This window comes from Hyla sarda, chromosome 7, assembly GCF_029499605.1.
Source record: "Hyla sarda isolate aHylSar1 chromosome 7, aHylSar1.hap1, whole genome shotgun sequence".
Lineage (NCBI taxonomy): Eukaryota > Metazoa > Chordata > Amphibia > Anura > Hylidae > Hyla > Hyla sarda.
This window is the reverse complement of record NC_079195.1, coordinates 25486307-25513544: the sequence shown is the minus strand read 5'-3', so window position 1 is coordinate 25513544 and position 27238 is coordinate 25486307. Positions and strand designations below refer to the sequence as shown.

At 45.2% G+C, this 27238-nt stretch overlaps 1 protein-coding gene across 3 annotated transcripts in view; it reads left to right on the top strand.

Moving 5' to 3' along the window:
* Positions 1–27238, top strand: part of LOC130281983 (DBH-like monooxygenase protein 2) — an 80800-nt gene that overhangs the window by 34597 nt on the left and 18965 nt on the right. For all 3 annotated transcript variants that reach the window (XM_056529788.1, XM_056529787.1, XM_056529786.1), the window contains exons 3-7: positions 510–665; positions 5508–5591; positions 15792–15959; positions 19021–19123; positions 22839–23005. In XM_056529788.1, coding sequence (XP_056385763.1) covers positions 510–665; positions 5508–5591; positions 15792–15959; positions 19021–19123; positions 22839–23005 — 678 coding nt within the window. The remainder of the gene's footprint in view (positions 1–509; positions 666–5507; positions 5592–15791; positions 15960–19020; positions 19124–22838; positions 23006–27238) is intronic.

Here is a 27238-nt window from a genome sequence, read left to right as displayed (position 1 = left end):
GTTATATCCTGTATTATACTCCAGAGCTGTACTCACTATTCTGCTGGTGGGGTCACTGTGTGCATTACATTATGTTACTTATCCTGTACTGATCCTGAGTTATACCCTGTATTATACTCCAGAGCTGCACTCACTTTTCTGCTGGTGAGGTTACTGTGTACATACATTACTTATCCTGTACTGATCCTAAGTTATATCCTGTATTATACTTCAGAGCTGTACTCACTATTCTGCTGGTGGGGTCACTGTGTGCATTACATTATGTTACTTATCCTGTACTGATCCTGAGTTATATCCTGTATTATACTCCAGAGCTGTACTCACTACTCTGCTGGTGAGGTCACTGTGTACATTACATTACGTTACTCAGCACCTTTGGACTGCTGATCGGCGGGGGTGCCAGGAGTCATGTCCCTACCTATCAAATATTGATGACCTATCTTGAGTATAAACTATAAATTCTAAGAGATCAGATAATGATATATTATCTTGTTGTTGTATCTTTCTAGAATGACACGATAAGAGTGATGGTTGTCATTGGCGATACAGAAGAGTTGGAGCTGTCAGATGACCACACGTTCCGCAAGTCTATTTTTTTCCTAGAAGTCCTGGAGCACATAATGTATCCTGACAACGTATTAATCCACGAGTTCAAACTGACCGATGTAAGGAAGGACCAGAAACATTCTTATTAGATTAACTTAAAGGAGTACTCCGCTGCTCAGCATTTGGAACAAACTGTTCCCAAAGCTGGAGCCACTGCCGGGAGCTTGTGGCGTCATAACCCTGCCCCCTCATGACGTCAGGCCCCGCCCCTCAATGCATGTCTATGGGAGGTCACGTCCCCTCCCATAGACTTGCATTGAGGGGGCATAACATGACGTCATGAGGGGGCGTGGTTATGACGCCACAAGCTCCCGGTGGCGGCTTCAGTGTTCGGAACAGTTTGTTCCAAATGCTGAGCAGTGGAGTACCCCTTTAACGATGTTTATATAGCACCAACATATTCAGTAGCGTAGTACAGAGACACTCGTCACTCACTGGGGCTCTTAAAGGGGTACTACCGTGGAAAACTTTTTTTTAAAATCAACTGGTGCCAGAAAGTTAAACAGATTTGTAAATCACTTCTATTAAAAAATCTTAATCCTTCCAGTACTTTTCAGGGGCTGTATACTAAAGAGAAATCCAAAAAATAAATGCATTTCCTGTGATGTCCTGACCACAGTGTTCTCTGCTGACCTCTGCTGTCCATTTTAGGAACTGGAGAAAATCCCCATAGCAAACATATGCTTCTCTGGACAGTTCCTAAAATGGACAGCAGAGGTCAGCAGACAGCACTGTGGTCAGGACATCACAGGAAATGCATTTCTTGTTGGATTTCTCTTTAGTATACAGCCCCTAAAAAGTACTGGAAGGATTAAGATTTTTTAATAGAAGGGATTTACAAATCTGTTTAACTTTCTGGCATCAGTTGATTTAAAAAAAAAAGTTTTCCACGGTAGTACCCCTTTAATCTAAATGCTCCTTCATGTACACCAATTTATCAATCAGTATTAGAGGAAATCTAAAGCTAGTAAGACATATACAAAGCGAGTGTTGGCCGAGCCCACCAATTTCAGCAGGACCCGCTGATCCTCTCATCTGAATAGTGGCCTCTGGAGTCTCACCCTGATGGCAGATGTTGGGAGAGATAAGGATTAGATTGGGAGATGAAGGATTTTAATTGACCAATCATTTTATTCTCTGGGAGACAAGATGTGTCCAGAGGAGTCTATGGCCGTGTTCACACTTCAGAGATTCTGCTTGGAATTTTTTATGGGGAAATTCAGAGCAGAATTCACTTGTCCAGCCTCATTGGTTCCAATGAGATTTAGTTTAGAAACTGAAAATGTAGCAGAACTTCCATAGAATAATTGGATCCAACGGCAAAAGGATGAACATGGTTATTCTTTTGTCAGAATCCATGTGGGTCTTTTGAATTTCAGTGCAAATTTGGCACAAAAAAAGCACCGATTCCGAATGGCACGCGTCCACTGACAAAACTTCTTGCAGGATTTCCTTAGTGTGAACAGGGGCTTACCTCCCTCCTCATTAAAGGGGTACTCCACCCCTCGCCATTTTTTCCCCTATCCAAAGGATAGGGGATAAGATGTCTGATTGCGGGGGTCCTGCCACTGGGACCCCCGCAATCTCTGTGGAGCACCCTCACGACCCCGCCACTCCGCTCCAAACAATATGTTCCGAACGCTGGGGCAGTGGCGTGCCCCTTTAAGAGCACATGCATGCTCAGTTAAGCCAGACATGCAACTGTTCGAGGGGTTGAGAAAGATAGGCGTTGGGCTAATGGCTGATAACTAGTGTTGAGCGGCATAGGCCATATTCGAATTCGCGAATATTCGCGAATATATGGACGAATATTCATCATATTTGCGAATATTCGCATATTCGTAATATTCTCGTTTTATTTTCACATATGCGAATATTCGCGTGTGCGAAAATTAACATATGTGAAAATATACATATACATAAATTTACATATGCGAAAATTTGCATATGCGAAGATTTGCATATGCAGATTTTCGCATATGCAAAAATTCGCACACCAGTCTCACACAGTAGTATTAGAGCCTTCTTACACCACATAAGCTGGAAGCAGAGAGGGATGATCACTGTGATGTGTACTGTGAAAAAAAAAAAAAAAAACGAATATTCGTAATTACGAATATATAGCCCTATATTCGCGAATATTCGCGAATTCGCGAATATGCGATATTCGCGAATAAAATTCGAATTGCGAATATTCGCGAGCAACACTACTGATAACTACTCCCTCTTACTGTATCTGTAACGCTATACTTACCATTCCCTGGTCCCCCACAGATCCTGTTTTCTCTGCTTCCCATTCTCTGATGCTTCTGTCTGCTTCCCAGATGAGAGCTCAGATCAGGACCTGCATGTCCAACTAAGTATGGCCGATTATTGGTTGAGCGGGCAGGTATCTGCTTCCGGTCCTCTGATGTTCCTGTCTTCTTACTGCTTCTGAGTTGAGAGCTCAGACCAGGACCTGCCCACTCAGCCAATTACTGAAAAAGAGGAGATACAAGTATGGTGATTTATTGGTTGAGCGGGCAGGTATCTGCTTCCAGTCATCTGAGCTCTTTTCTTCTCTGCCTCTGAGTTGAGAGCTCAGTTGGGACACCACTACGGTCAGTCATTGGCTCTCGTCTCAGAAGCAGGAAGAAGACAGGAGCATCAGAGGACCAGGAGCAGATGAAACAGGAGTAGGTAAGTATAGTTTTTTTTTTTTTCTTGGGCCCCAGCAATATAAGATTTTGTTTCTACGCACCAGAATGCTCATTTTCACACCCAGGGAAAACCTATTTAAAGGGGTTATCCACCATAGTAAAAAAAAAAAAAAAAATCCCAGAATACCCCTTGCAAGAAGAGCATCTCCTCTCTGCAGCGCCCCGGTCAGACCCGCTGACCGGGAGCACTGCACTGACACTGCCGGCGGGGATGCGATCCGCATAGCGGGACTCGCCCAATCGCAGATCGCATCCCAATCTACTTACCTGTCCCGGTCCCCATCTGTCACGTCCTGGCGCGCGCGGCTCCGCTCTCTAGGGCGCACGTGCCAGCTCTCTAAGATTTAAAGGGCCAGTGCACCGCTAATTGGTGCCTGGCCCAATCAGTGTAATTAGCTCACCTGCTCCAGGCCTATATTACCTCACTTCCCCTTCACGGCATTGCTGGATCTTGTTGCCTTGTGCCTAGTGAAAGTGTTTCTGTGGTTGCCTTACCAGTGTTACCAGACCTTCTGCCGTTACCCTTGACTACGAACCTTGCCGCCTGCCTTGAAATTCTGCTACGTCTGACCTCGCCTCTGTCTAGTCCTCCTGTCCCACGCCACTCTCAGCAGTCAGCAAGGTTGAGCCATTACCGGTAGATACGACCTGGTTGCTACCGCCGCAGCAAGACCATCCCGCTTTGCGGCGGGCTCTGGTGAATACCAGTAGCAACTTAGAACCGGTCCACCGGTACGGTCCATGCCAATCCCTCGCTGACACAGAGGATCCACCTCCAGCCTGCCGAATCCTTACACATACAAGCTCTATGTAGGTGCTATACTTGGTCAGATCAAATCCAGGAGGGCAACAAGGCAACAGAGCTAAGCACTGAGCCACCATTGGATTGGATCGTCATATGATAAGCGTTACTGGAACTTGAGCAAAAAAATGTATATGTTTTATATCAACAGTGTCGTGTATATAATGTGGCACTGTGGCACTGAAGGAGAAGAAATTCTAAATGGATCCAGCAATTCCAATAAAACATCGATTTTATTCGTTATTCAACAGCATAAAATGTCTAATGAGTAGCTCTCACAGCACACCACCTAGCCAGTGATACACAGCAACATGGACGCATTTCGAGAGCATGCGCTCGAAACGCGTCCAGGTTGCTATGTATCACTGGCTAGGTGGTGTGCTGTGAGAGCTACTCATGAAACATTTTATGCTGTTGAATAACGAATAAAATCGATGTTTTATTGGAATTGCTGGATCCATTTAGAATTTCTTCTCATACTGCGTATCAAGCTGGGCCAGGCTTAGGATCCGTGCAAGACCAGTGGGAGGTGCGCTGAGGATAACTTTTTTCTTTCACTGTGGCACTGACCATGCACTTGATAAGCAGTCACAAATAGAACATTATGCATGGTCTAAATAGAAAACATACTGTTCACAATGTGTAAAGATCTAACCCTAAAAACTACTTCACAGCCAATCATAGATAGAGGAGTCCCATTGTATTGACTATACATATTGGATCATAAGGGTCTATTCACACGGCAAAATTTCTGCTTGCCGAATTCCACCTCAAATGAAAGCCTATAGACTTCTATGGGATTTCGCACTCCCATTCACACTTCTAAATTCCCGCTTGAAATTTTTGAATTTCTTTTTAGTCTGAACACAGTGCTCTCTGCTGACACCTCTGTCCATGTCTGGAACTGTACAGAGCAAGAGAGGTTTGCTATGGGGATTTGCTCCTACTCTGGACAGTTCCTGACATGGACAGAGGTGTCAGCAGAAAGCACTGTGGTCAGACAGAAAGTAAATTCAAAAAGTAAAGAACTTCCTGTGGAGCATACAGCAGCTGATAAGTACTGGAAGGGTTAAAAATTTGTTTTATAGAAGTATTTTACAAATCTGTTTAACTTTCTGGTGGCAGTTGATTTAAAAAAAAAAAAAAACATTTCCACCAGAGTACCCCTTTAAGGTGAGCACCACGGAATGGGCACTTTATGATGTTTGTCCCGAGGAACGCTTCATCTGTGGTTTTTGTCCCATATATTTCTGGACTTTGGTGCCAAGAACCCTCTTCTAGAGGCATTAGAAATCATGGTTTAGGTGAATCTGTCGTCCTGGAGACCTCTGAGAAATATGTACGATTCTTGACATGAAGCCATCACTTAGCCATGTTTTTTCTTTTCTTATTTTTACTAGCATATTGTGGCAGATCAAGATACGTCCTATGCATGTACGTTCCTTCCGATGCCCAGAGTGTCCAAGAAACATCACATTATAAAGGTAAACCTGGCTTATGTTCAGAAATTTGAGCAGACCAAAAAGGCCCCTTCGCCCCATGTAAGTGAACCAGCACTATAAATAATATGTGATAGTTTGGGGTCCTGATGCAAATTTTGAATTGGGAACCATGAGCTTCAAGTTCTGATCCTACAGTTTTGCATTATTTAGCTCATCTCTGACTGAGAAGACGACTATAAGGAGATAAACTGGGGTGAAGTATAAATCAACCTCATCCAAAGTCAATGATCTAAGCCAATAGACATAAATCAAACTCGTACCCAGTAATGTATCAGATTTGCCTGAAGTAGAAATTCGTATAAAGACAGCCACCTTTTGTGAATGATGCCGTCCTGGTGATCAGCTGATCATGATAATTCCAGCCTCAAAACCACCCCCATTTCCCCGCCAGCGTTATACGTAATGTTAGACTAGGTTCACACTACGGAATTTCTGGGCAGAATTTCTGCCGGAGATTTAGCCGGTGGCACTAAGACTGCATGGACTGCATTGCCGTCCCCATAGATGGCAATGCATTTCTGGGTGGAGCTTTTGGGAGATCTGCTCAGAAATGCATTGACATCTATGTGGATGGCAATGCAGTCCGCGCGGTCCTAGTGTCGCCGGCTTGATCTCCGGCAGAAATTCCAAAGTGTGAACCCAGCCTCAGGGTCTATTCATATGGCAGAATTTCCACCTTAAATTAAAGCCCATAATTCTATGGGATTCCACACTCCCATTCACACTTCTGAATTTCCGCTTGTGGAATTCCGCCTCAAATTAACCTCTTAAGGACGCAGGGTGTACCTGTACATCCTGCGCCCGGTCCCGCTCTATAACGCGGGGTCACGGCGTGACCCCGCATCATAGCGGGTCGGTCCCGGCGGCTAATGAAAGCAGGGACCCTGGGCTAATAGTGTGAGGCACCGGTCGTTGTGCCACGTGCTATTAACCCTTTAGACGCTGCGATCAAAGTTGATCACCGTGTCTAAAGTTGAAGAAATTGCATCCCGACAGCTTAGTTGGGCTCATCGGGAACACCGCGGAGAAACCGCTGTGTCTCGATTATCTAGGATGCTGAAGAAAGGTCCCCTACCTGCTTTCTCGGCGTCCGATCAGCGATTGACTTCTCTATGCCTGAGATCCAGACAGGAGAAGTCAAGCCCTGATAACACTGATCATCCGCATGTAGTTCTATGCCGATGATCAGTGTTAGGAATCAATGTAATGCAAGTTATAGCCCCTAGAGTAAAAAAAAAAAGAAACTAATGATGAATTAACCCCTTCCCTAATAAAAGTAAGAATCACCCCCCCTTTTCCCATTTAAAAAAAAAACCTGTGAAAATTAAAATAAACATATGTGGTATCGCCGAGTGCAAAAACTTCCAAATTATAGAAATATATAATTAATCAAACCGCACGGTCAATGGTGTACACGCAAAAAAAATCCAAAGTCCAAAATAGCGTATATTTGGTCACTTTTTATAGCACAAAAAAAATGAATAAAAAGCGATTAAAAAGTCCAATCAGAATAATCAGAATAAAGATAAGATGTTATTTTTACTGAAAAAATGCAATGTGTAGAAACAGAAGCCCACAAAATTTACAAAATGGCATTTTGTCTTCAATTTTGTGGCACAATGATGTCACTGCAAAGTAGAATTGGTGGCGCAAAATATTAGCCATAATATGGAATTTTTAGGAAGAATCATTAGATTCCTCATACAGATAAATGTGGTTTCATAGAACCATATTGATCTGTGTGCTCTGCTCTCGATTGATATAGCCTGGTCCTGCCGGCAGCAGCCAGCATAGGACGTGAGGTAAGCCCTCTGGCTACCCAATGGACCACCAGGGATGGTTTAAATGTCCCTTTAATCTAAAGGGTTAATAGCTGGCCACGGCAATCGCCGCATGTCGGCCATTAACACCGCCCCCCAGCTACAGGAATCGGCCAGCATGACGCGGGCTCAAGTCGGGAGCCATCCCTCGATTGAAAGAACTAAATGAGCGGAGTGCACAATTGAGTGCTGTTTCTCCTCACTGTCTGAAAAGTCCGTCTAGGTCATGTGGCACAAGGTTGGGAGAAAAATAAACTTCAACTTTGTACAAAAAGAAAAAAAGGGGGACATGTACTGACACACCCTGTGCCGTTACCTCTTGTTGGCAGTAATAAGTGGGTACACAATATAACTGCTCACCTTGGTGTGTTACACTCCGAGCACAACACTGTGAATAGCTTAAGTGTAGAGAAGTCAGCAGCAGCCCGTGTCTGTCCGTACCCAGGCATCCTGGTGTGGTCGGCAGCAATGTAGATATCCACACAATTTGTGAGGTTGAAGGGAAAAGAGACACTTGCCTGGCGCTCGCTGAATCAGGAAACAAAGATGAAAGTATGTGAATTCAAGTAGAAGAAACAGGCATGGTCGCACATTTACCTATTGTATTTTGATCTACTTGCTTCTCAGCATAAATTCAAAAACTAACAGATTGTTTGTATACATTTTGATCAAAAGGTAGAAGCCCACTCGCCACATCAAGGCCACCTAATTAGAGTGGGTTCCTAATGTCCCTAGCATAAAATGGCGTAGCACTGGGCGGCGACCACCACTGCCGCGACACCAGTGCCCACAGGGGGAACAACCCACTGGCAGAATGGCCCCAATGCCACTCAAACCCGTCCCTGGGCCGCACCTCCCCACAGACACAGTGCCAAGGCAGCAACGGACGCCGCACAGCACCACACCAGTGTGAACAGGGTGTAAAAGCTCACTTATCATGTGCTCCGAGTCAGACTAGTAAAGAAAAGGCCCTTGTGTAGCTACCTGCTACTTATATAGGGTTGGGCTGAGGGGATTGGGCCGAGTGCAGACACAAGTTAAAAAAAAAAAAAAAAGGAGGGGATAGAAGACACAATGTTAATTCAAGTAGAAGAAACAGACATGGACACACATCTACATATTGTATTTTGATCTAATTGCTTCTCAGCATAATATCCAAAAACTAACAGATTGAAGCTGAAAGAATTCCAAACTTCTGGATAGTTTTAAACAGTGTTTATTATTTATGCGAAATAGATGACAATGTGTTTCGATGGAATCTGCACCCCTCTTCCTCAGGTCAGGAAGCATAAATAAAAAACGCTGTTGAAAACTATCCAGAAATTTGGCATCCTTTCATCTTCGTTTCCTGATTCAGCGAGTGCCAGACAAGTGTCTCTTTTCCCTTCAACCTCACCAAGTGTGTGGATATCTACATTGAAAAAATAAACATAGCACACTCTTCCCCCGACTCATTCTAGTGATTGTCCTGGATCTGAACACTCAGTCCCTGACCCATTAAAACTTTTGACATATCTTTCCAATCATTTTTGACAGTGCCCATTTAAAAACCATTCCCCCCACTTAAAGGGGTACTCCACACCTAGACATCTTATCCCCCATCCAAAGGATAGGGGATAAGATGTCTGATCGTTGGGGTCCTGCCGCTGGGAACCCCTGCAATCTGCTGCACTCCATCCTGGCATTCTGAACTTTTCGTTCCGAACGCTGGGTTCGGGGCCGTAGTGGTAATGTCATGCCATGCCTCCTTGTGATGTCATACCACGCCCCCTCCATTAATGTTAATGCTAGAGGGCTTGACAGCCTTTACGTCCCCTCTTGTAGACATGAATGGAGGGGGCGTGGTGTGACGTCACAAAGGAGTGCGGTGTGACATCACGACCCCCGCCGCAGGAACCCAGTGCTCTAAACATACTGTTTAAAATGCCGGGAGCTGCATGGAGATCGTGGGGGTCCCAGCGGATAGGGGGATAAGATGTCTAGGGGCGGAGCCCTGTTCAGAAACTTTACTATACTTGGAGGACCTGTCATGTCCTATATTACACAGACAACCCATTGATGTGAATGGAAATTGAGTGCTGCTTTAAGGAGCAGTCCAGGATAGGGAGGTTTTTAAGCACATTTACCATTCTGTCAGGCATGGAAAAATAAACACTTACTTACCCCCTGCTGTCCCCCTGATGATTCCGTTGTCCTGCTACAGTCAATGGTGCACTCCTCTTCTGGGTTCCCTGTGGTCAACTCCTCCCGCCTCAGCCAGTGATTGCTGGGCTGCAATCTGACGTATTAAGCCCTGGCACTGGTCTTTTTCCTCGTGTCAGGTCTTAATATGTCAGATTGCAGCCCAGCAATCTCTGGCGTTGAACACAGGGAACCAGGAAGAGAAGTGCACGTGGGACCGCAGCGGGACAACAGAGGCACCGGGGATTTTTTTTTATTTTTTTGCCTGACAGAATGGGAAATTGTCACGATGCCGGCTGGCAGGAGGTAGATCCTCTGTGCCAGAGAGGGATTGGCGTGGACCGTGCTAGTGGACCGGTTCTAAGTCACTACTGGTATTCACCAGAGCCCGCCGCAAAGCGGGATGGTCTTGCTGCGGCGGTAGTGACCAGGTCGTATCCACTAGCAACGGCTCAACCTCTCTGACTGCTGAAGATAGGCGCGGTACAAGGGAGTAGACAGAAGCAAGGTCGGACGTAGCAGAAGGTCGGGGCAGGCAGCAAGGATCGTAGTCAGGGGCAACGGCAGGAGGTCTGGAACACAGGCTAGGAACACACAAGGGAACGCTTTCACTGGCACAATGGCAACAAGATCCGGCGAGGGAGTGCAGGGGAAGTGAGGTATACATAGGGAGTGCACAGGTGAACACACTGATTAGAACCACTGCGCCAATCAGCGGCGCAGTGGCCCTTTAAATCGCAGAGACCCGGCGCGCGCGCGCCCTAGGGAGCGGGGCCGCGCGCGCCGGGACAGGACCGACGGAGAGCGAGTCAGGTACGGGAGCCGGGGTGCGCATCGCGAGCGGGCGCCACCCGCATCGCGAATCGCATCCCGGCTGGAGGCGGTATCGCAGCGCACCCGGTCAGTGGATCTGACCGGGGCGCTGCGGGAGCGAGAGTGTAGCGAGCGCTCCGGGGAGGAGCGGGAACCCGGAGCGCTCGGCGTAACAGTACCCCCCCCTTGGGTCTCCCCCTCTTCTTGGAGCCTGAGAACCTGAGGACCAGATTTTTATCTAGGATATTGTCCTCAGGTTCCCAGGATCTCTCTTCAGGACCACAGCCCTCCCAGTCAACCAAAAAGAAGGTTTTTCCTCTGACCTTTTTGGAGGCCAGTATCTCCTTTACGGGAAAGATGTCTGAAGAACCGGAGACAGGAGTGGGAGAGATAAGTTTAGGAGAGAAACGGTTGATGATGAGTGGTTTAAGAAGAGAAACGTGAAAGGCATTAGGAATACGAAGAGAAGGAGGGAGAAGAAGTTTATAAGAGACAGGATTAATCTGGCACAAAATTTTGAAAGGACCAAGATAGCGTGGTCCCAATTTGTAGCTGGGAACACGGAAGCGGACATATTTAGCGGAGAGCCATAACTTGTCTCCGGGAGAAAAAATGGGGGGAGCTCTTCTTTTCTTATCAGCAAACTTCTTCATGCGTGATGAAGCCTGTAAGAGAGAATTTTGGGTCTCTTTCCATATGGTGGAAAGATCACGAGATATTTCATCCACAGCGGGTACACCAGAGGGCAAGGGAGTAGGGAGGGGGGGAAGAGGGTGACGGCCGTACACCACGAAAAATGGGGATTTGGAAGAAGATTCAGAAACTCTGAAGTTATACGAGAATTCGGCCCATGGTAGAAGATCTGCCCAGTCATCCTGGCGGGAGGAAACAAAATGCCGTAAATAATCACCCAGGACCTGGTTAATTCTTTCTACTTGCCCATTGGATTGAGGATGATAAGCAGAAGAAAAGTTTAATTTAATCTTGAGTTGTTTACAGAGAGCCTTCCAGAATTTAGACACGAATTGGACGCCTCTATCCGAGACGATCTGCGTGGGCAACCCGTGAAGACGAAAAATGTGTACAAAAAATTGTTTTGCCAACTGAGGCGCAGAAGGAAGACCAGGAAGAGGGATGAAATGTGCCATCTTGGAGAATCGATCAACGACCACCCAAACAACAGTGTTGCCATGGGATGAGAGTAAGTCTGTAATAAAGTCCATACCAATCAGAGACCAAGGCCGTTCGGGAACAGGCAGATGATGAAGAAGACCAGCGGGCTTCTGGCGAGGAGTCTTATCCCGGGCACAGACAGTGCAGGCTCGCACAAAATCCACAACATCCGTCTCCAGAGTCGGCCACCAATAGAAACGAGAGTTGAGTTGCACGGATTTCTTGATGCCCGCATGACCTGCGAGATGGGAGGAGTGACCCCATTTGAGGATTCCGAGGCGTTGGCGTGGAGAGACGAAGGTCTTCCCCGGAGGAGTTTGCCTGATGGAGGCTGGAGAAGTGGAGATCAGGCAGTCAGGAGGAATTATGTGTTGCGGAGAGAGCTCTACTTCCGAGGCATCCGAGGAACGAGAGAGAGCATCGGCCCTAATGTTCTTATCGGCAGGCCGAAAGTGAATTTCAAAATTAAATCGGGCAAAGAACAGAGACCACCTGGCCTGGCGAGGATTCAGCCGTTGGGCAGACTGGAGATAGGAGAGGTTCTTGTGATCGGTGTAAATAATAACTGGAAATCTTGATCCCTCCAGCAGATGCCTCCATTCCTCAAGTGCTAATTTAATGGCTAGTAGCTCTCGATCCCCGATGGAGTAGTTCCTCTCCGCCGGAGAGAAGGTCTTAGAAAAAAAACCACAAGTAACAGCATGCCCGGAAGAATTTTTTTGTAGAAGGACCGCTCCAGCTCCTACTGAGGAGGCATCAACCTCCAATAGGAAGGGTTTAGATGGGTCAGGTCTGGAGAGCACGGGAGCTGAAGAAAAGGCAGACTTGAGCTGTTTAAAGGCGTCTTCCGCTTGAGGAGGCCATGACTTAGGATTGACATTCTTTTTGGTTAAAGCCACGATAGGAGCCACAATGGTGGAAAAATGTGGAATAAATTGTCTGTAATAATTGGCGAACCCCAAAAAACGTTGGATAGCACGGAGTCCGGAGGGGCGTGGCCAATCTAAGACGGCAGAGAGTTTGTCTGGATCCATTTGTAGTCCCTGGCCAGAGACCAAGTATCCTAGGAAAGGAAGAGATTGACATTCAAACAGACATTTCTCCATTTTGGCATAAAGTTGATTATCACGAAGTCTCTGAAGAACCATGCGGACATGCTGGCGGTGTTCTTCTAGGTTGGCAGAAAAAATCAGGATATCGTCCAGATACACAACAACACAGGAATATAAGAGATCACGAAAAATTTCATTAACAAAGTCTTGGAAGACGGCAGGGGCGTTGCACAGGCCAAAGGGCATGACCAGATACTCAAAGTGTCCATCTCTAGTGTTAAATGCCGTTTTCCATTCATCCCCCTCTCTGATGCGGATGAGATTATAAGCACCTCTTAAGTCCAGTTTGGTAAAGATGTGGGCACCTTGGAGGCGATCAAAGAGTTCAGAGATGAGAGGTAGAGGGTAGCGGTTCTTTACCGTGATTTTATTAAGACCGCGGTAGTCAATGCATGGACGTAGGGAGCCATCTTTTTTGGACACAAAGAAAAATCCGGCTCCGGCAGGAGAGGAGGATTTGCGGATAAAGCCCTTTTTTAATTTTCCTGGATGTACTCAGACATAGCAAGAGTCTCTGGGGCAGAGAGAGGATAAATTCTGCCCCGGGGTGGAGTAGTGCCCGGGAGGAGGTCAATAGGACAGTCATAAGGCCTGTGAGGAGGTAGAGTCTCAGCTTGTTTTTTGCAAAAAACATCCGCAAAGTCCATATAGGCCTTAGGGAGACCGGTTACAGGGGGAACCACAGGGTCACGGCAAGGAGTACTGGTAACCGGTTTAAGGCAGTCCTTGAAACAAGAGGGACCCCAACTCTTGATCTCCCCTGTGGACCAATCCAGGGTTGGGGAATGGTGTTGAAGCCAGGGTAGTCCAAGGAGAATTTCGGAAGTGCAATTAGAGAGGACCAAAAATTCAATTTTTTCGTGGTGAGGTCCGATGCACATTAGGAGGGGTTCCGTGCGGTAACGCACGGCACAGTCCAATCTTTCATTGTTAACGCAATTGATGTAGAGAGGTCTGGCGAGACTGGTCACTGGGATGTTGAACCTGTTGATGAGAGAGGCCAAAATAAAGTTTCCTGCAGATCCGGAGTCCAAGAAGGCCTTAGTGGAGAAGGAGAAGGTAGAGGCAGATATCCGCACAGGCACAGTAAGACGTGGAGAAGCAGAGTTGACATCAAGGACTGTTTCACCTTTGTGCGGAGTCAGCGTACGTCTTTCCAGGCGGGGAGGACGGATAGGACAATCCTTCAGGAAGTGTTCGGTACCGGCACAGTACAGGCAGAGATTCTCCATGCGGCGTCGTGTCCTCTCTTGAGGTGTCAGGCGAGACCGGTCAACTTGCATAGCCTCCACGGCGGGAGGCACAGGAACGGATTGCAGAGGACCAGAGGAGAGAGGAGCCGGGGAGAAAAAACGCCTCGTGCGAACAAAGTCCATATCCTGGTGGAGCTCCTGACGCCTTTCGGAAAAACGCATGTCAATGCGAGTGGCTAGATGAATGAGTTCATGTAGGTTAGCAGGAATTTCTCGTGCGGCCAGAACATCTTTAATGTTGCTGGATAGGCCTTTTTTAAAGGTCGCGCAGAGGGCCTCATTATTCCAGGAAAGTTCTGAAGCAAGAGTACGGAATTGCACGGCGTACTCGCCAACGGAAGAATTACCCTGGACCAGGTTCAGCAGGGCAGTCTCAGCAGAAGAGGCTCGGGCAGGTTCCTCAAAGACACTTCGAATTTCCGAGAAGAAGGAGTGTACAGAGGCAGTGACGGGGTCATTGCGGTCCCAGAGCGGTGTGGCCCATGACAGAGCTTTTCCAGACAGAAGGCTGACTACGAAAGCCACCTTAGACCTTTCAGTAGGAAACTGGTCCGACATCATCTCCAAGTGCAGGGAACATTGTGAAAGAAAGCCACGGCAAAACTTAGAGTCCCCATCAAATTTATCCGGCAAGGATAGTCGTAGGCCTGAGGCGGCCACTCGCTGCGGAGGAGGTGCAGGAGCTGGCGGAGGAGATGATTGCTGAAGCTGTGGTAGTAGCTGCTGTAGCATCACGGTCAGTTGAGACAGCTGGTGGCCTTGTTGCGCTATCTGTTGTGACTGCTGGGCGACCACCGTGGTGAGGTCGGCGACAACTGGCAGAGGAACTTCAGCGGGATCCATGGCCAGATCTACTGTCACGATGCCGGCTGGCAGGAGGTGGATCCTCTGTGCCAGAGAGGGATTGGTGTGGACCGTGCTAGTGGACCGGTTCTAAGTCACTACTGGTATTCACCAGAGCCCGCCGCAAAGCGGGATGGTCTTGCTGCGGCGGTAGTGACCAGGTCGTATCCACTAGCAACGGCTCAACCTCTCTGACTGCTGAAGATAGGCGCGGTACAAGGGAGTAGACAGAAGCAAGGTCGGACGTAGCAGAAGGTCGGGGCAGGCAGCAAGGATCGTAGTCAGGGGCAACGGCAGGAGGTCTGGAACACAGGCTAGGAACACACAAGGGAACGCTTTCACTGGCACAATGGCAACAAGATCCGGCGAGGGAGTGCAGGGGAAGTGAGGTATACATAGGGAGTGCACAGGTGAACACACTGATTAGAACCACTGCGCCAATCAGCGGCGCAGTGGCCCTTTAAATCGCAGAGACCCGGCGCGCGCGCGCCCTAGGGAGCGGGGCCGCGCGCGCCGGGACAGGACCGACGGAGAGCGAGTCAGGTACGGGAGCCGGGGTGCGCATCGCGAGCGGGCGCCACCCGCATCGCGAATCGCATCCCGGCTGGAGGCGGTATCGCAGCGCACCCGGTCAGTGGATCTGACCGGGGCGCTGCGGGAGCGAGAGTGTAGCGAGCGCTCCGGGGAGGAGCGGGAACCCGGAGCGCTCGGCGTAACAGAAATTAGTTTAAAAAATTCCCTATCCCAGAGTACTCCTTTAATTTCTTCTGTGATGGTGCTGTAGGGAAACTAAGCAGCTTTCCACACAGGTAATTGACGGAGGTCCAACAGGTTTATCTGTGTTTCTGGAATAGACTGTCAGAAAGCAACCATTTTTTTCTTAACCATATAGTCATTATTTTTTTTTTTTTAGAGATTTTGTAATTTATGTTCTTTTCTATAATGTCTCTATAGCAAATGCTTTGTTTTTTTCTCTACCTGATACAGTATGAGCCAGTCGAAGACCCGGATACCATTGGCATAGTGCATCACATCCTGATATACGTTTGTGGGAACAACACTATCCTCATGTCAGATGTTGGAGATTGCTATGGCAGTGATTCTAGATATGCCCAGTGCATGAGCGCTACGTTCGGTTGGGCTGTAGGTGGAGAGGTGAGAAGACACCAGGTCTTTATTTAACACAGTTGTCTCAAAACGCACAACCTTGAATGAAAATTACGGATGTAGCCGATCATTGTCCCAATCTGGACAAAGCTTGGGGCGTGCCGGTCTTGCATTGAGAGGGTGTGGCCATGAAATCATGAGCGTGGCTGTGGCTGTGACGTCATGAGCCTCCAACGCTGCGCCCAGAGTGTCGGGTGCAGTGCCGGAGGCTCATGACATCACGGCCATACCCCGCTCGTGCCATCACGCCATCTCCCATAGACTTGCATTGAGGGGGCATGGCAATGAATTCACGAGCCTCCGCCCCGCAGTGCAAGTCATCCAGCATGGAGTGAAGTTCGCTTCGTACACCAGATGTCTGTGGTGCCACAGCCAAGATCGCTGGGGACCCCCGTGATCAGACACCTTATCCCCTATCCTTTGGATAGGGGATAAGATATTTAGGGGCGGAGTACACCTTTAAAGCAATGTTTATTCCAGTCCACCTGGTTCATAAAGAGGAGTAATGAAGTAATGTTTGTAGGCAGGGGTCAAGTCCTGGGGAAAAAAGTGTGGGAACTCACCAAAGATTTCCACTCAAGAACTGGTCCTGCAGGATTCCTGCTGATGGGAACAGTGTTCTTGCCGGACTTGAGCCCTGTTTGTAGGGTAGATCAGCTCTTTATTCACAATACCTAATGAACCCTGTAAAACGGGACATATGACCCAAAACTAGTTAGGTGAACTTAGAATGGAGATCAAAAGTTTGGGCACCCCAGGTAAAATTTTGTATCAATGTGCATAAAGAAGCTAAGGAAAGATGGAAAAATCTCCAAAAGGCATCAAATTACAGATTAGACATTCTTATAATATGTCAACAAAAGTTAGATTTTATTTCCCTCATTTACACTTTCAAAATAACAGAAAACAAAAAATGACGTCTGCAAAATTTTGGGCACCCTGCAGAGTTAATATCTTTTACTGCCCCTTTTAGCAAGTATCACAGCTTGTAAACACTTTTTGGAGCCAGCCAAGAGTCTTTCAATTATTGTTTAAGGTGTCTTTGCCCATCCTTCCTTACAAAAGTCTTCCAGTTCTTTGAGATTTCTGGGCTGTCTGTCACGCACTACTCTTTTAAGGTCTATCCATAGATTTTCAATTATGTTGAGGTCAGGAGATTGTGAAGGCCATGGCAAAACCTTCAGTTTACACCTCTTGATGTAATCCCCCGTGGATCTCGAGGTGTGTTTAGGATCATTATCCATTTGTAGAAGCCATCCTCTCTTTAACTTCAGCTTTTTCACAGATGGCATCAAGTTAGCATCCAAAATTTGCTGAAATTTTATTGAATCCATTTTTCCTTCTACTTGTGACATGTTCCCTGTGCCACTGGCTGCAATACAACCCCAAAGCATGATTGATCCACCCCCATGCTTAACAGTTGGACAGAGGTTCTTTTCATTAAATTCTGTTCCCCTTCTTCTCCAAATGTAACTTTGCTCATCCCGGACAAAAAGTTCAATTTTAACCTCATCGGTCCACAGAACTTGTTTCCAAAATGCATCTGGCTTGTCTATATGTTCATTTGCAAAGTTCAAATGCTGATTTTTGGGGTGAGGACATTGAAGAGGTTTTCTTCTGATGACTCTTCCATGAAGACCATATTTGTACAAGCATCTCTTTATAGTGGAATAGTGTACCACAACTCCAGTGTCTGCCAGATCTTTCTGGAGGGATTGTGCAGTCAAACATGGGTTTTGAATTGTTTTTCTCACAATCCTACGAGCTGTTCTGTCTGATATTTTTCTTGGTCTTCCAGATCTTGCTTTATCTTCCACTGTTTCTGATTACTGCCATTTCTTAATTACATTCCGAACAGAGGATATTGACATCTGAAAACTTTTGCTATCTTCTTATAGCCTTCTCCAGCTTTGTGAGAATCAACTATTTTCAGTTTCAGATTTCTAGACAACTGCTTAGAAGAACCCCTGTTGCTGATTGTTGGGGCAAGGTCAGAGGAGTCTGGGCATTTAAAACCTTTGAGATTGACATCACCTGGTCTTCCCAGATGATGATTGAGAACAATCCATGACACTGGCAGGTCTCAGCTTTGCAAAGGGGGCAGTGCATGTTATAAATTCTGCAGGGTGCCCAAACTTTAGCAGATGCCATTTTTTTGTTTTCTGTTATTTTGAAAGTGTAAATGATGGAAATAAAATATAACTTTTATTGGCATATTATGAGAATGTCTAATCTGTAATTTGATGCCTTTTGTAGATTTTTCCATCGTTCCTTGGCTTCTTTATACACATTAATACAACATTTTACCTAGGGTGCCCAAACTTTTGATCCCCACTGTACAGGAAATAGGCCAAACCTAAACCTGACAGCAGGGCTGTTGATTGCTTTAGTCTGTATAAGTCAGCACCAACATCAAAGTGCTCCAGGTGACTGTAACAACCAGGATGATAGTCTCTGGTCTGCTGTATCCCTCTTTTCCAGGCACTTTGAAAGAGGCGCTAATTTATGCAGACTTAAAGGGGTACTCCACCCCTAGACATCTTATCCCCTATCCAAAAGTATAGGGGATAAGATGTCGGATCGCGGGGGTCCCATCGGTGGGACCCCCCCCCCCTGATCTCCCTGCAGGCATTCCTTTAGTGCGTTGGGTGCAGCGCTGGAGGCTCGTGACATCATGGTCGCGCCCACTCAATGCAAGTCTATGGCATGGCCGTGAAGTCACGAGCGGGGCGAGACCGTGACATCACGAGCCTCTGCCCCGCATCGCCAGTCATCCGGCACAGAGTCAAGTTCACTCCGTGCACTGGATTTCTGGGGTGCCGCAGCTGAGATCGCGGGGGATAACATGTCTAGGGGCAGAGTAACCCTTTAAGTAATCAAAGCTGAGCCATCAGGTTTTGGTTTGCCCATATTTACTCTAGGGACCCAACTGGCCTCAGTGTTCTCCCATATAGGCTATGTATAGTACAGAGGACTAAGGTCACTTAGTGTCCAAAATGTCCAAATTTAGTCTGCAGAATTGTGTTTTACCAATTTTCTTCTGTTGCAGTCATTCGATTATCCCTCAAATTGTGGCGTTTCTGTAGGTACACCCGATGATCCACTGTACGTCAGAATCGAAATCCATTACAGTAACTTTGAAAATAAGGAAGGTAACAAGATTAAATTGACAGCAATGTTCATAACCATACATCCATTGAGGCCCTCCTGCTTCCCCGAAATAATATGCACCACACCATTTGTTACAGGCTGGATGCAGTTCGGTCACAGCTTTAAAGGGGTTATTAAGTTTTAAATGGGCACTGTCAGGTCCAAAATATTTTTATATGTTGTTACTGATAAAACTTAAAGACCTTTTGTAATAGGGTTATCTAAAAAATTTTGAATATTTAATAAAGATTGGCTTTTTAAAGTACCACCACTAGGGGTCCCCATACCTACTGGGACACTAACCAGTCCTGCAGCAACATCAGGCTTGTCCATGAGTAATGGACAAGAGATAGCTTGTGGACAAGGCTGCATGAGCGGACACACCAATCACTTTCCACCACCACAAGGGAGGGACACGCCCCATACCACCACACACCAATCACCTCCCATCACCACAAGGATGGACACGCCCCTCCTACAACACACCAGTCACCTCCCACCACCACAAGGGAGGGACACGCCCCTTCCCCTGAGAGTTTTTCTAACACTGTGAACTAATGAAATATAGATGATAGAGGCAGAAAAATTAGATGTACATGGTCAGGATTAGGTACTGATTAACATATTATTATTACTATTTGTGGGATCTGACAGGTACGCTTTTAGGTAATTGCTTTAATATAATGGACCAGAAGTTAGCCACCTTTATATCCCGCACTGATCCTCTGTTCTGTCTACAGTCAGCAACCCGGTCTTCCTTTTGGAGCAGTTGTCACATGACCTCTACATCCAATCAGTGGCCTTGGCAGTCACAGGCTGTATTCTGAGCATCAGGGCTCTTGGAGTTTGACCCGTGACTGCCGAGGCCTCTGATCGGCTGGGCCGGTCATGTGACAATGGCTCCAAGACCGTTGTTCTCTTTAAAGAAATAAATAAAAACCTCAAAACTTAAAAACCCCTATAATGTTCCCATAAAAGTGAAGGGGGTATTGCAGCTTTTGAGCCCATTTTGTGAAGTTGTAATATTGAGTAATTCGCTTCTATCACCTCCGTGCGCCGCTGTGTCCCATTTTCATGCACAGGACCCATACCTGGAAGTGCAGTAATGCTAGTTTTTACTGTTGCCTTTCCCAGCATTCCATGTGGCCAGCATGTCATAAGTTTCATGGTCTATGGGGGACGTTGCTGTGCTGCAGTGAGTGGGGGGATAGCATAATGGAAGGGATTTACTGAAGTTATGTTATCTATCCACTCACTGCAGCATAGCCACCCCAGCTGAACCTACTCCCCAGTAGTGGGTTCTTTTATGATAAAATCCAATACAGACACACTAATAAGACAATACCTCACTAATAACTAATAAGACAATACAGCGGTATACAGATATAATATTCACAGGACATTACGCGTATAAGTTTTTCAACAGACTACAACTATATATATGTGTGTGTATACAGTAACAGTCAAGAGTTCCTTGATGTTTCTAGTCGTTCTTGGAGCAGAGCTTAAAGGAGTACTCTGCCCCTAGACATCTTATCCCCTATCCAAAAGATAGGGGATTAGATGTCTGATCGCGGGGTCCCACCCCTGGGGACCCCCGCAATTTCGGTTGTGGCACCCTAGACATCCAGTGCATGCAGCAAACTTCGCTTTGTGTCTGATAACTGGTGATGCGGGGCAGAGGCTCATGATGTCACGGTCACATCCCTCTTGTGAGGTCACGGCCATACCACCTCAATGCAAGTCTATGGGAGGGGGGGTGATGGCCATCATGCCCCCTCCCATAGACTTGCATTGAGGGGGAGCGGCTGTGACGTCACAAGCGGGGTGCAGCCATGATGTCACGAGCCTCTGCTGCTGAACCCGACGCTCTAAACTAACGCTGGGTGCAGTAAGAAGATTGCGGGGGTCCCCAGAAGTGGGACCACCACGACCAGACATCTTATCCCCTATCCTTTGGATAGGGGATAAGATGTCTAGGGGCGGAGTACCCCTTTAAATGGTCATTGTCATTTAAAACACTTTTCTTCCATGGGACAGCCTATGTGATTCCTAATACATTTCTATTGTGTCATTTACAAAAAATAAATCCTTACCCCGCAGAAAAACAGCTCTAAATTTGTGGCCTCTAGGTGTCTCCCCTCTTTGTAGTCTTTGTTCCACTGCATGTTGTCAGGGGATTTCTGTCTCTAGTAGCAGAGAACAGGACAAAACACAGGTGAGAATGGGGCTTAGCATGTGCTCTATGCAGGTGTAAGAGCCTGAAAAAGCCTTGTCTGTGGGATTAAGAAGGTTAATCAAGGCTTCCCTCTCATCTCTCACCACATACTGTATAAAGCTCAGGCAGCTGTCAAAATATTAAACTTGAGGATATACAATTCACAGTGGAATAACGATCTATATATTGTCCAATTATGGGCACATTATGAAGAAATACTCAGAATACACTCAAAGAACCTCCAAAACGCAGGCCAGATATTACAAGTAATGTAAACACTAACAGAAAATAACCACATAGATACATATCAATGTAAGACAATGCTATGTATGGAATAAAATAAACTGCCAGTAAGTAAGAATGAGATTGTGATGAGAATTTAAACCATAAAGGTGTCTAGTTGCAAGCACAAATATCCCAAAAACTCTTTCTGTTAAAGGACATATGCAGCAAAAAACAACTTATTCCCTATCCACAGGATAGGGGATGAGTGTTTGATCGCAGGGGGTCCAAATGCTGGGACCCACTAGCGATCTCCTGCATGGGGCCACGGCTATGCCGCAGCTTTCCTGTACAGGAGGTGTGCCGGCCATAGCGTGACGTCGCGGCCGACATGCCTCCTTCATGTAGTTGCTGCAGATGTCTTTAAGAAATTTACGGTGTACATTACCTCCTCTTTTGCTTGAAATCATTTGGCTAAATACCTTGTATTACTAAATGGGACGTATCATTATTGTAACATTCCCTGAAGTGGATATCTGTGCACCCAGTTTCTCCTCCTGATCAAAGGGTGAGTTGGTTTTCCATGTTTACATTTCCAGCGCAGAGTCAGCCTGTTCAGTGCACTTTCACCAGCTGTATATCAGGACATAGCAGTGAGGACTAAATGTTGTGCTGTTATTGGCCAGGCAACTAAGGAAGTATGTGTCTGTGTGTGTACTGCTGGTAAACAGCCCAACTCTGATCCCACCCTCTGAAATGTAGAGAATGGAAGAAAGCTATGCACCAAAGTAGGGACTCTTGGGGGCTCATTAACAGCTGTGAAAACATAATAATCTCCTTGTCACCCCTTTGAAGGATTATTCTAACAAAACCAAGGAAGTTTTATTAAAAAAATCCATAGAAACAACAGGTACTTTTTTAATGTTCCACTTTTGGCATTTAAAAATTTGGTAAGTATCAAGAATATGACAAAAAAGGAAGTGAATAGAAAGCACAGTAATAGAATGAGAGTACCAAGCATAAGAAGGCACTTGTCAGGGCACTGAGCCTAGGGGAGCCATGGGGATCTGGATATTCATGCTCAATGATTGTCAAGCCTATGGTGGGGTAGACTTGGGAACCACTGGAATCAGAGCTTGGCTGTTTTCCAGCAGTACACACACAGGCACTTCCTCCCTTAATTGCTTGGCCCAGCATCAGCTTGTAGCTGGAGCCAATGTAACTTCTTCACATAGATACGTGTTTTTACAATTCTTTATTGCATCTTTGACTTTCAGGATTGAAAGATAGTTCCGGAATGAGGATTTATTACACCCCCGATCTGCGTCCTCATGACTGTTCTACCTTGATGACCGGAATATTCACATTCCCAATAGAGTTTATTCCTCCCGGATCTACAGCATTCAGGAATTATGGATTGTGCAACACTAATTTGCTAGAGACCGTAAGTGACATCAAGGTCCCTTGTTTAACATCATCTATTCCATAACAAGGGCAATAATAGCCTAATAGCCGTCCATCAATCTAAATCAGTGGTCTCCAAATTGTGGACCCCCAGATGATGCAAAACTACAACTTCCGGGCATGCTAATTTTGCGACATCTGGAGGGCCAGTTTGCAAATCACTTCTCTAAATTTTCCTACAATACTTCCCAATATTTGGCACTGACCACTAGATGTCCTCAAAGGCTTCTGTGAGCCCTAACTTTTTTTTTTTTTTTATATTTTCAATTTTTCTGTGGATAAAGAAAATATTTTTTTAAAGGTTGCATTCAAAGTGCCGTATCAAATATTCTGAATTTATTTGGATTTTTATTTATTTACTGCAAGATGTTGGGATGATAAATAGCACGTATCTCTATTCTGCCGAGCAATAATGGCAAAACCAAAGTTGTGAGTTTTTTTGTTTAATTAATTAATGAATACAATTATTAATTAATTAATTTATTATTTATTTATTATTATAATTTTTTTTAAACTAAAATATTTATTTGCTTTGTGTAACCCTATTCTGACACCCATAGCTTTAGCACTTTTCCTTCCATGGACCTATGGGAGAGTTTAGCTTTTGTGCAGGGTGAGCAATTTCTATACAGTTTATATTTATTATTTGATTTATTTATTTATTTTCTGAGCGACAATAATTAAAGAAACAAGCACGTTTTTTTTTTGCCTATAAAGTGCAGCATAAGCTATTATTGTAGAATAATGCAGAGGTTTTTGTGTGTCTTATGCTTACCTGTTTTAGTTCATGTGGCAGGCATGTTGCAAATGCACAATAAAACGGTTCTGTAATGCAGCTTGAGGCTGAGGGTCAGGTGTTTGATCACTCTACCTGGTCATTTAATAAAACTGCTAGTTCCGGAGGACACCCAGGTAAACTCATCAAACTTATAATTAGGTTGGGGCCTATTCACACCACATGCAGTTAAGATGGGTTTTCTTATTCACGTGCCATGAGGAGAAAGTGATTTGACCTATAATCACTATCGAGCTGTTTATGGAAATTTGAGGTCTTTAGACTGTGTTCACACATTGAAATTTTGCATTTTTTCACAAATTTCTTCCGAATTTTAGCCATTTTTGCTGTGATTTTCCAAAATCGTGGCATAAATGTCACCTTTTTACAGTGATTTGCTTAATTGCGGTACAATATCATCATTTTGCCATGATGTTGGGAAAATCATAGCAAAAACAGATAAACCATAGCAAGAAATGAGATGTGTGAACACAGCCTCAGGGGAAGTGTATAGCAGAAGTAGTGTACAGATAGAGCTGGGAGGGGAGGTGTATAACAACTTCATATCCTGATCAAATAGAGATAACAGCAGTATACAGATAGAGCTGGATGGGAGGTGTACAACTACAATATATTCCGATTCCATAGAGATAGCAACAGTAGTATACAGATAGAGCTTGGAAGGAGGTGTATAACTAATATATATTCTGATCCAAGACGTGTAGTGGATACAGCACCAAAAAGCCAGAGACTCAATACTTGATGGAGTGTGACTTTATTCGCTCCCCAAAGTGCACTTGCACAGATGTAGAGTCCAGTGCTGTCTCTTCAACACATCTCTATATATTCTGAGCCAATAGAGAAACAGCAGCAGTATAGAGATAGAGCTGGAGGGGAGGCCTTTGATATATCCTGATCCCATAGAGATAGATAAAACCCAGGACTGACATCTTATGACTCACAATAAGCACAGTAAGTTTATTTTTTTCACATGACCTAGTCACAGTAATAAAACACATGGGTGCAGCTGTGCTGGAATAAAACAGATAGCACTGTAGGGTCGGCGATGGTGAGTGTGCATGATATGGGGAAAAAAAAAAGTTTTTCTTTAAAATATTTCCCAAATTATTATTTTTTATTTTTTACTTTGGACATTTCCGGACACAGTAATATCAATTATGTTTCTTTTTTTTATTGTTCAGATTTTTTTTTTTAATGTTTTTTATGTATTTATTTATTTATTTTCTTTAAATATTTTCTGTGATTGCTTGACCACTTGTACAATAAAAAGCAATGTTTCTCTATTGCAGTATAATGTCATTTTACTGCTTTTTTTCGGGTGTAGAAGAAGAGCTAGTATGGCAGCCTGGGGCAGCACTCAACAATTGTGTCACAGGGGACCAAATGAGGGAGACCCCTTTTTATGTCTAACCACTCAGATACCACAGTCCTAGATGGAGCTAAAGGGTCAAATGGAAGGGATCAGTGTTATATCTGAACCCAACTACGGAAGATGGGTGTTAGCTGTGTAACATGGTTGTCTGGGGGAGGTGGTGGTTAGTAAAAGAGTAACAGCAACATACAGGGTGGCCCATTTATATGGATACACCTTAAGAAAGTGGGAATGGTTGGTGATATTAACTTCCTATTTGTGGCACATTAGCATATGTGAGGGGGGAAACTTTTCAAGATGGGTGGTGACCATGGTGGCCATTGTGAAGTCGACCATTTTGAATCCAACTTTTGTTTTTTCAATAGGAAGAGGAACATGTGAAACATCAAACTTATTGGGAATTCCACAAGAAAAACAATGATGTGACTGGTTTTAACGTTACTTTATTCTTTCATGAGTTATTTACAAGTTTCTGACCACTTATAAAATGTGTTCAATGTGCTGCCCATTGTGTTGGATTGTCAATGCAACCCTCTTCTCTATATACTGCTATATACTACTATATACACCACAGGAGAAATGCTAGCACAGGCTTCCAGTATCCGTATACACTGCTATATACTACTATATACACCGCAGGAGAAATGCTAGCACAGGCTTCCAGTATCCGTATACACTGCTATATACTAATATATACACCGCAGGAGAAATGCTAGCACAGGATTCCAGTATTCGTATACACTGCTATATACTACTATATACACCGCAGGAGAAATGCTAGCACAGGATTCCAGTATCCGTATACACTGCTATATATTACTATATACACCTCAGGAGAAATGCTAGCACAGGCTTCCAGTATCCGTAGTTTCAGGTGCTGCACATCTCGTATCTTCACAGCATAGACAATTGCCTTCAGACGACCCCAAAGATAAAAGTCTAAGGTGGTCAGATCGGGAGGACTTGGGGGCAATTCATCTGGCCCACGACGACCAATCCACTTTCTAGGAAACTGTTCATCTAGGAATGCTCGGACCTGGCACGTTCCCTGAGTTTTCCAGCAAGATGGTGACCACCACATTATGGGTGTCAGGTCCGAGCATTCCTAGATGAACAGTTTCCTGGAAAGTGGATTGGTCTTTCTGGACCAGTTGAATGGCCCCAAGGTCTCCTGATCTGACCCCCTTAGCCTTTTATCTTTGGGGTCATCTGAAGACAATTGTCTACGCTGTGAAGATATGAGATGTGCAGAACCTGCAACTACAGATACTGGAAGCCTGTGCTAGCATTTCTCCTGCGGTGTATATAGTAGTATATAGCAGTGTATACGGATACTGGAAGCCTGTGCTAGCATTTCTCCTGCGGTGTATATAGTAGTATATAGCAGTGTATAGGGATACTGGAAGCCTGTGCTAGCATTTCTCCTGCGGTGTATATAGTGTATATAACAGTGTATATGGATACTGGAAGCCTGTGCTAGCATTACTCCTGCGGTGTATATAGTAGTATATAGCAGTGTATACGGATACTGGAAGCCTGTGCTAGCATTTCTCCTGCGGTGTATATAGTAGTATATAGCAGTGTATACGGATACTGGAAGCCTGTGCTAGCATTTCTCCTGCGGTGTATATAGTAGTATATAGCAGTATATAGAGAAGAGGGTTGCATTGACAATCCAACACAATGGGCAGCACATTGAACACATTTTATAAGTGGTCAGAAACTTGTAAATAACTCATGAAAGAATAAAGTTACATTAAAACCAAACACATCATTGTTTTTCTTGTGAAATTCCCAATAAGTTTGATGCGTCACATGACCCTCTTCCTATTGAAAAAACAAAAGTTGGATTCAAAATGGCCAACTTCCAAATAGCCGCCATGGTCACCACCCTTCTTGAAAAGTTTCCCTGCTCACATATACTAATGTGCCACAAACAGGAAGTTAATATCACCAACCATTCCCATTTTATTAAGGTGTATCCATATAAATGGCCTACCCAGTAGATAAAGGTCTTGTCACTCTTGCTGGAGTTCCTGGAGTCA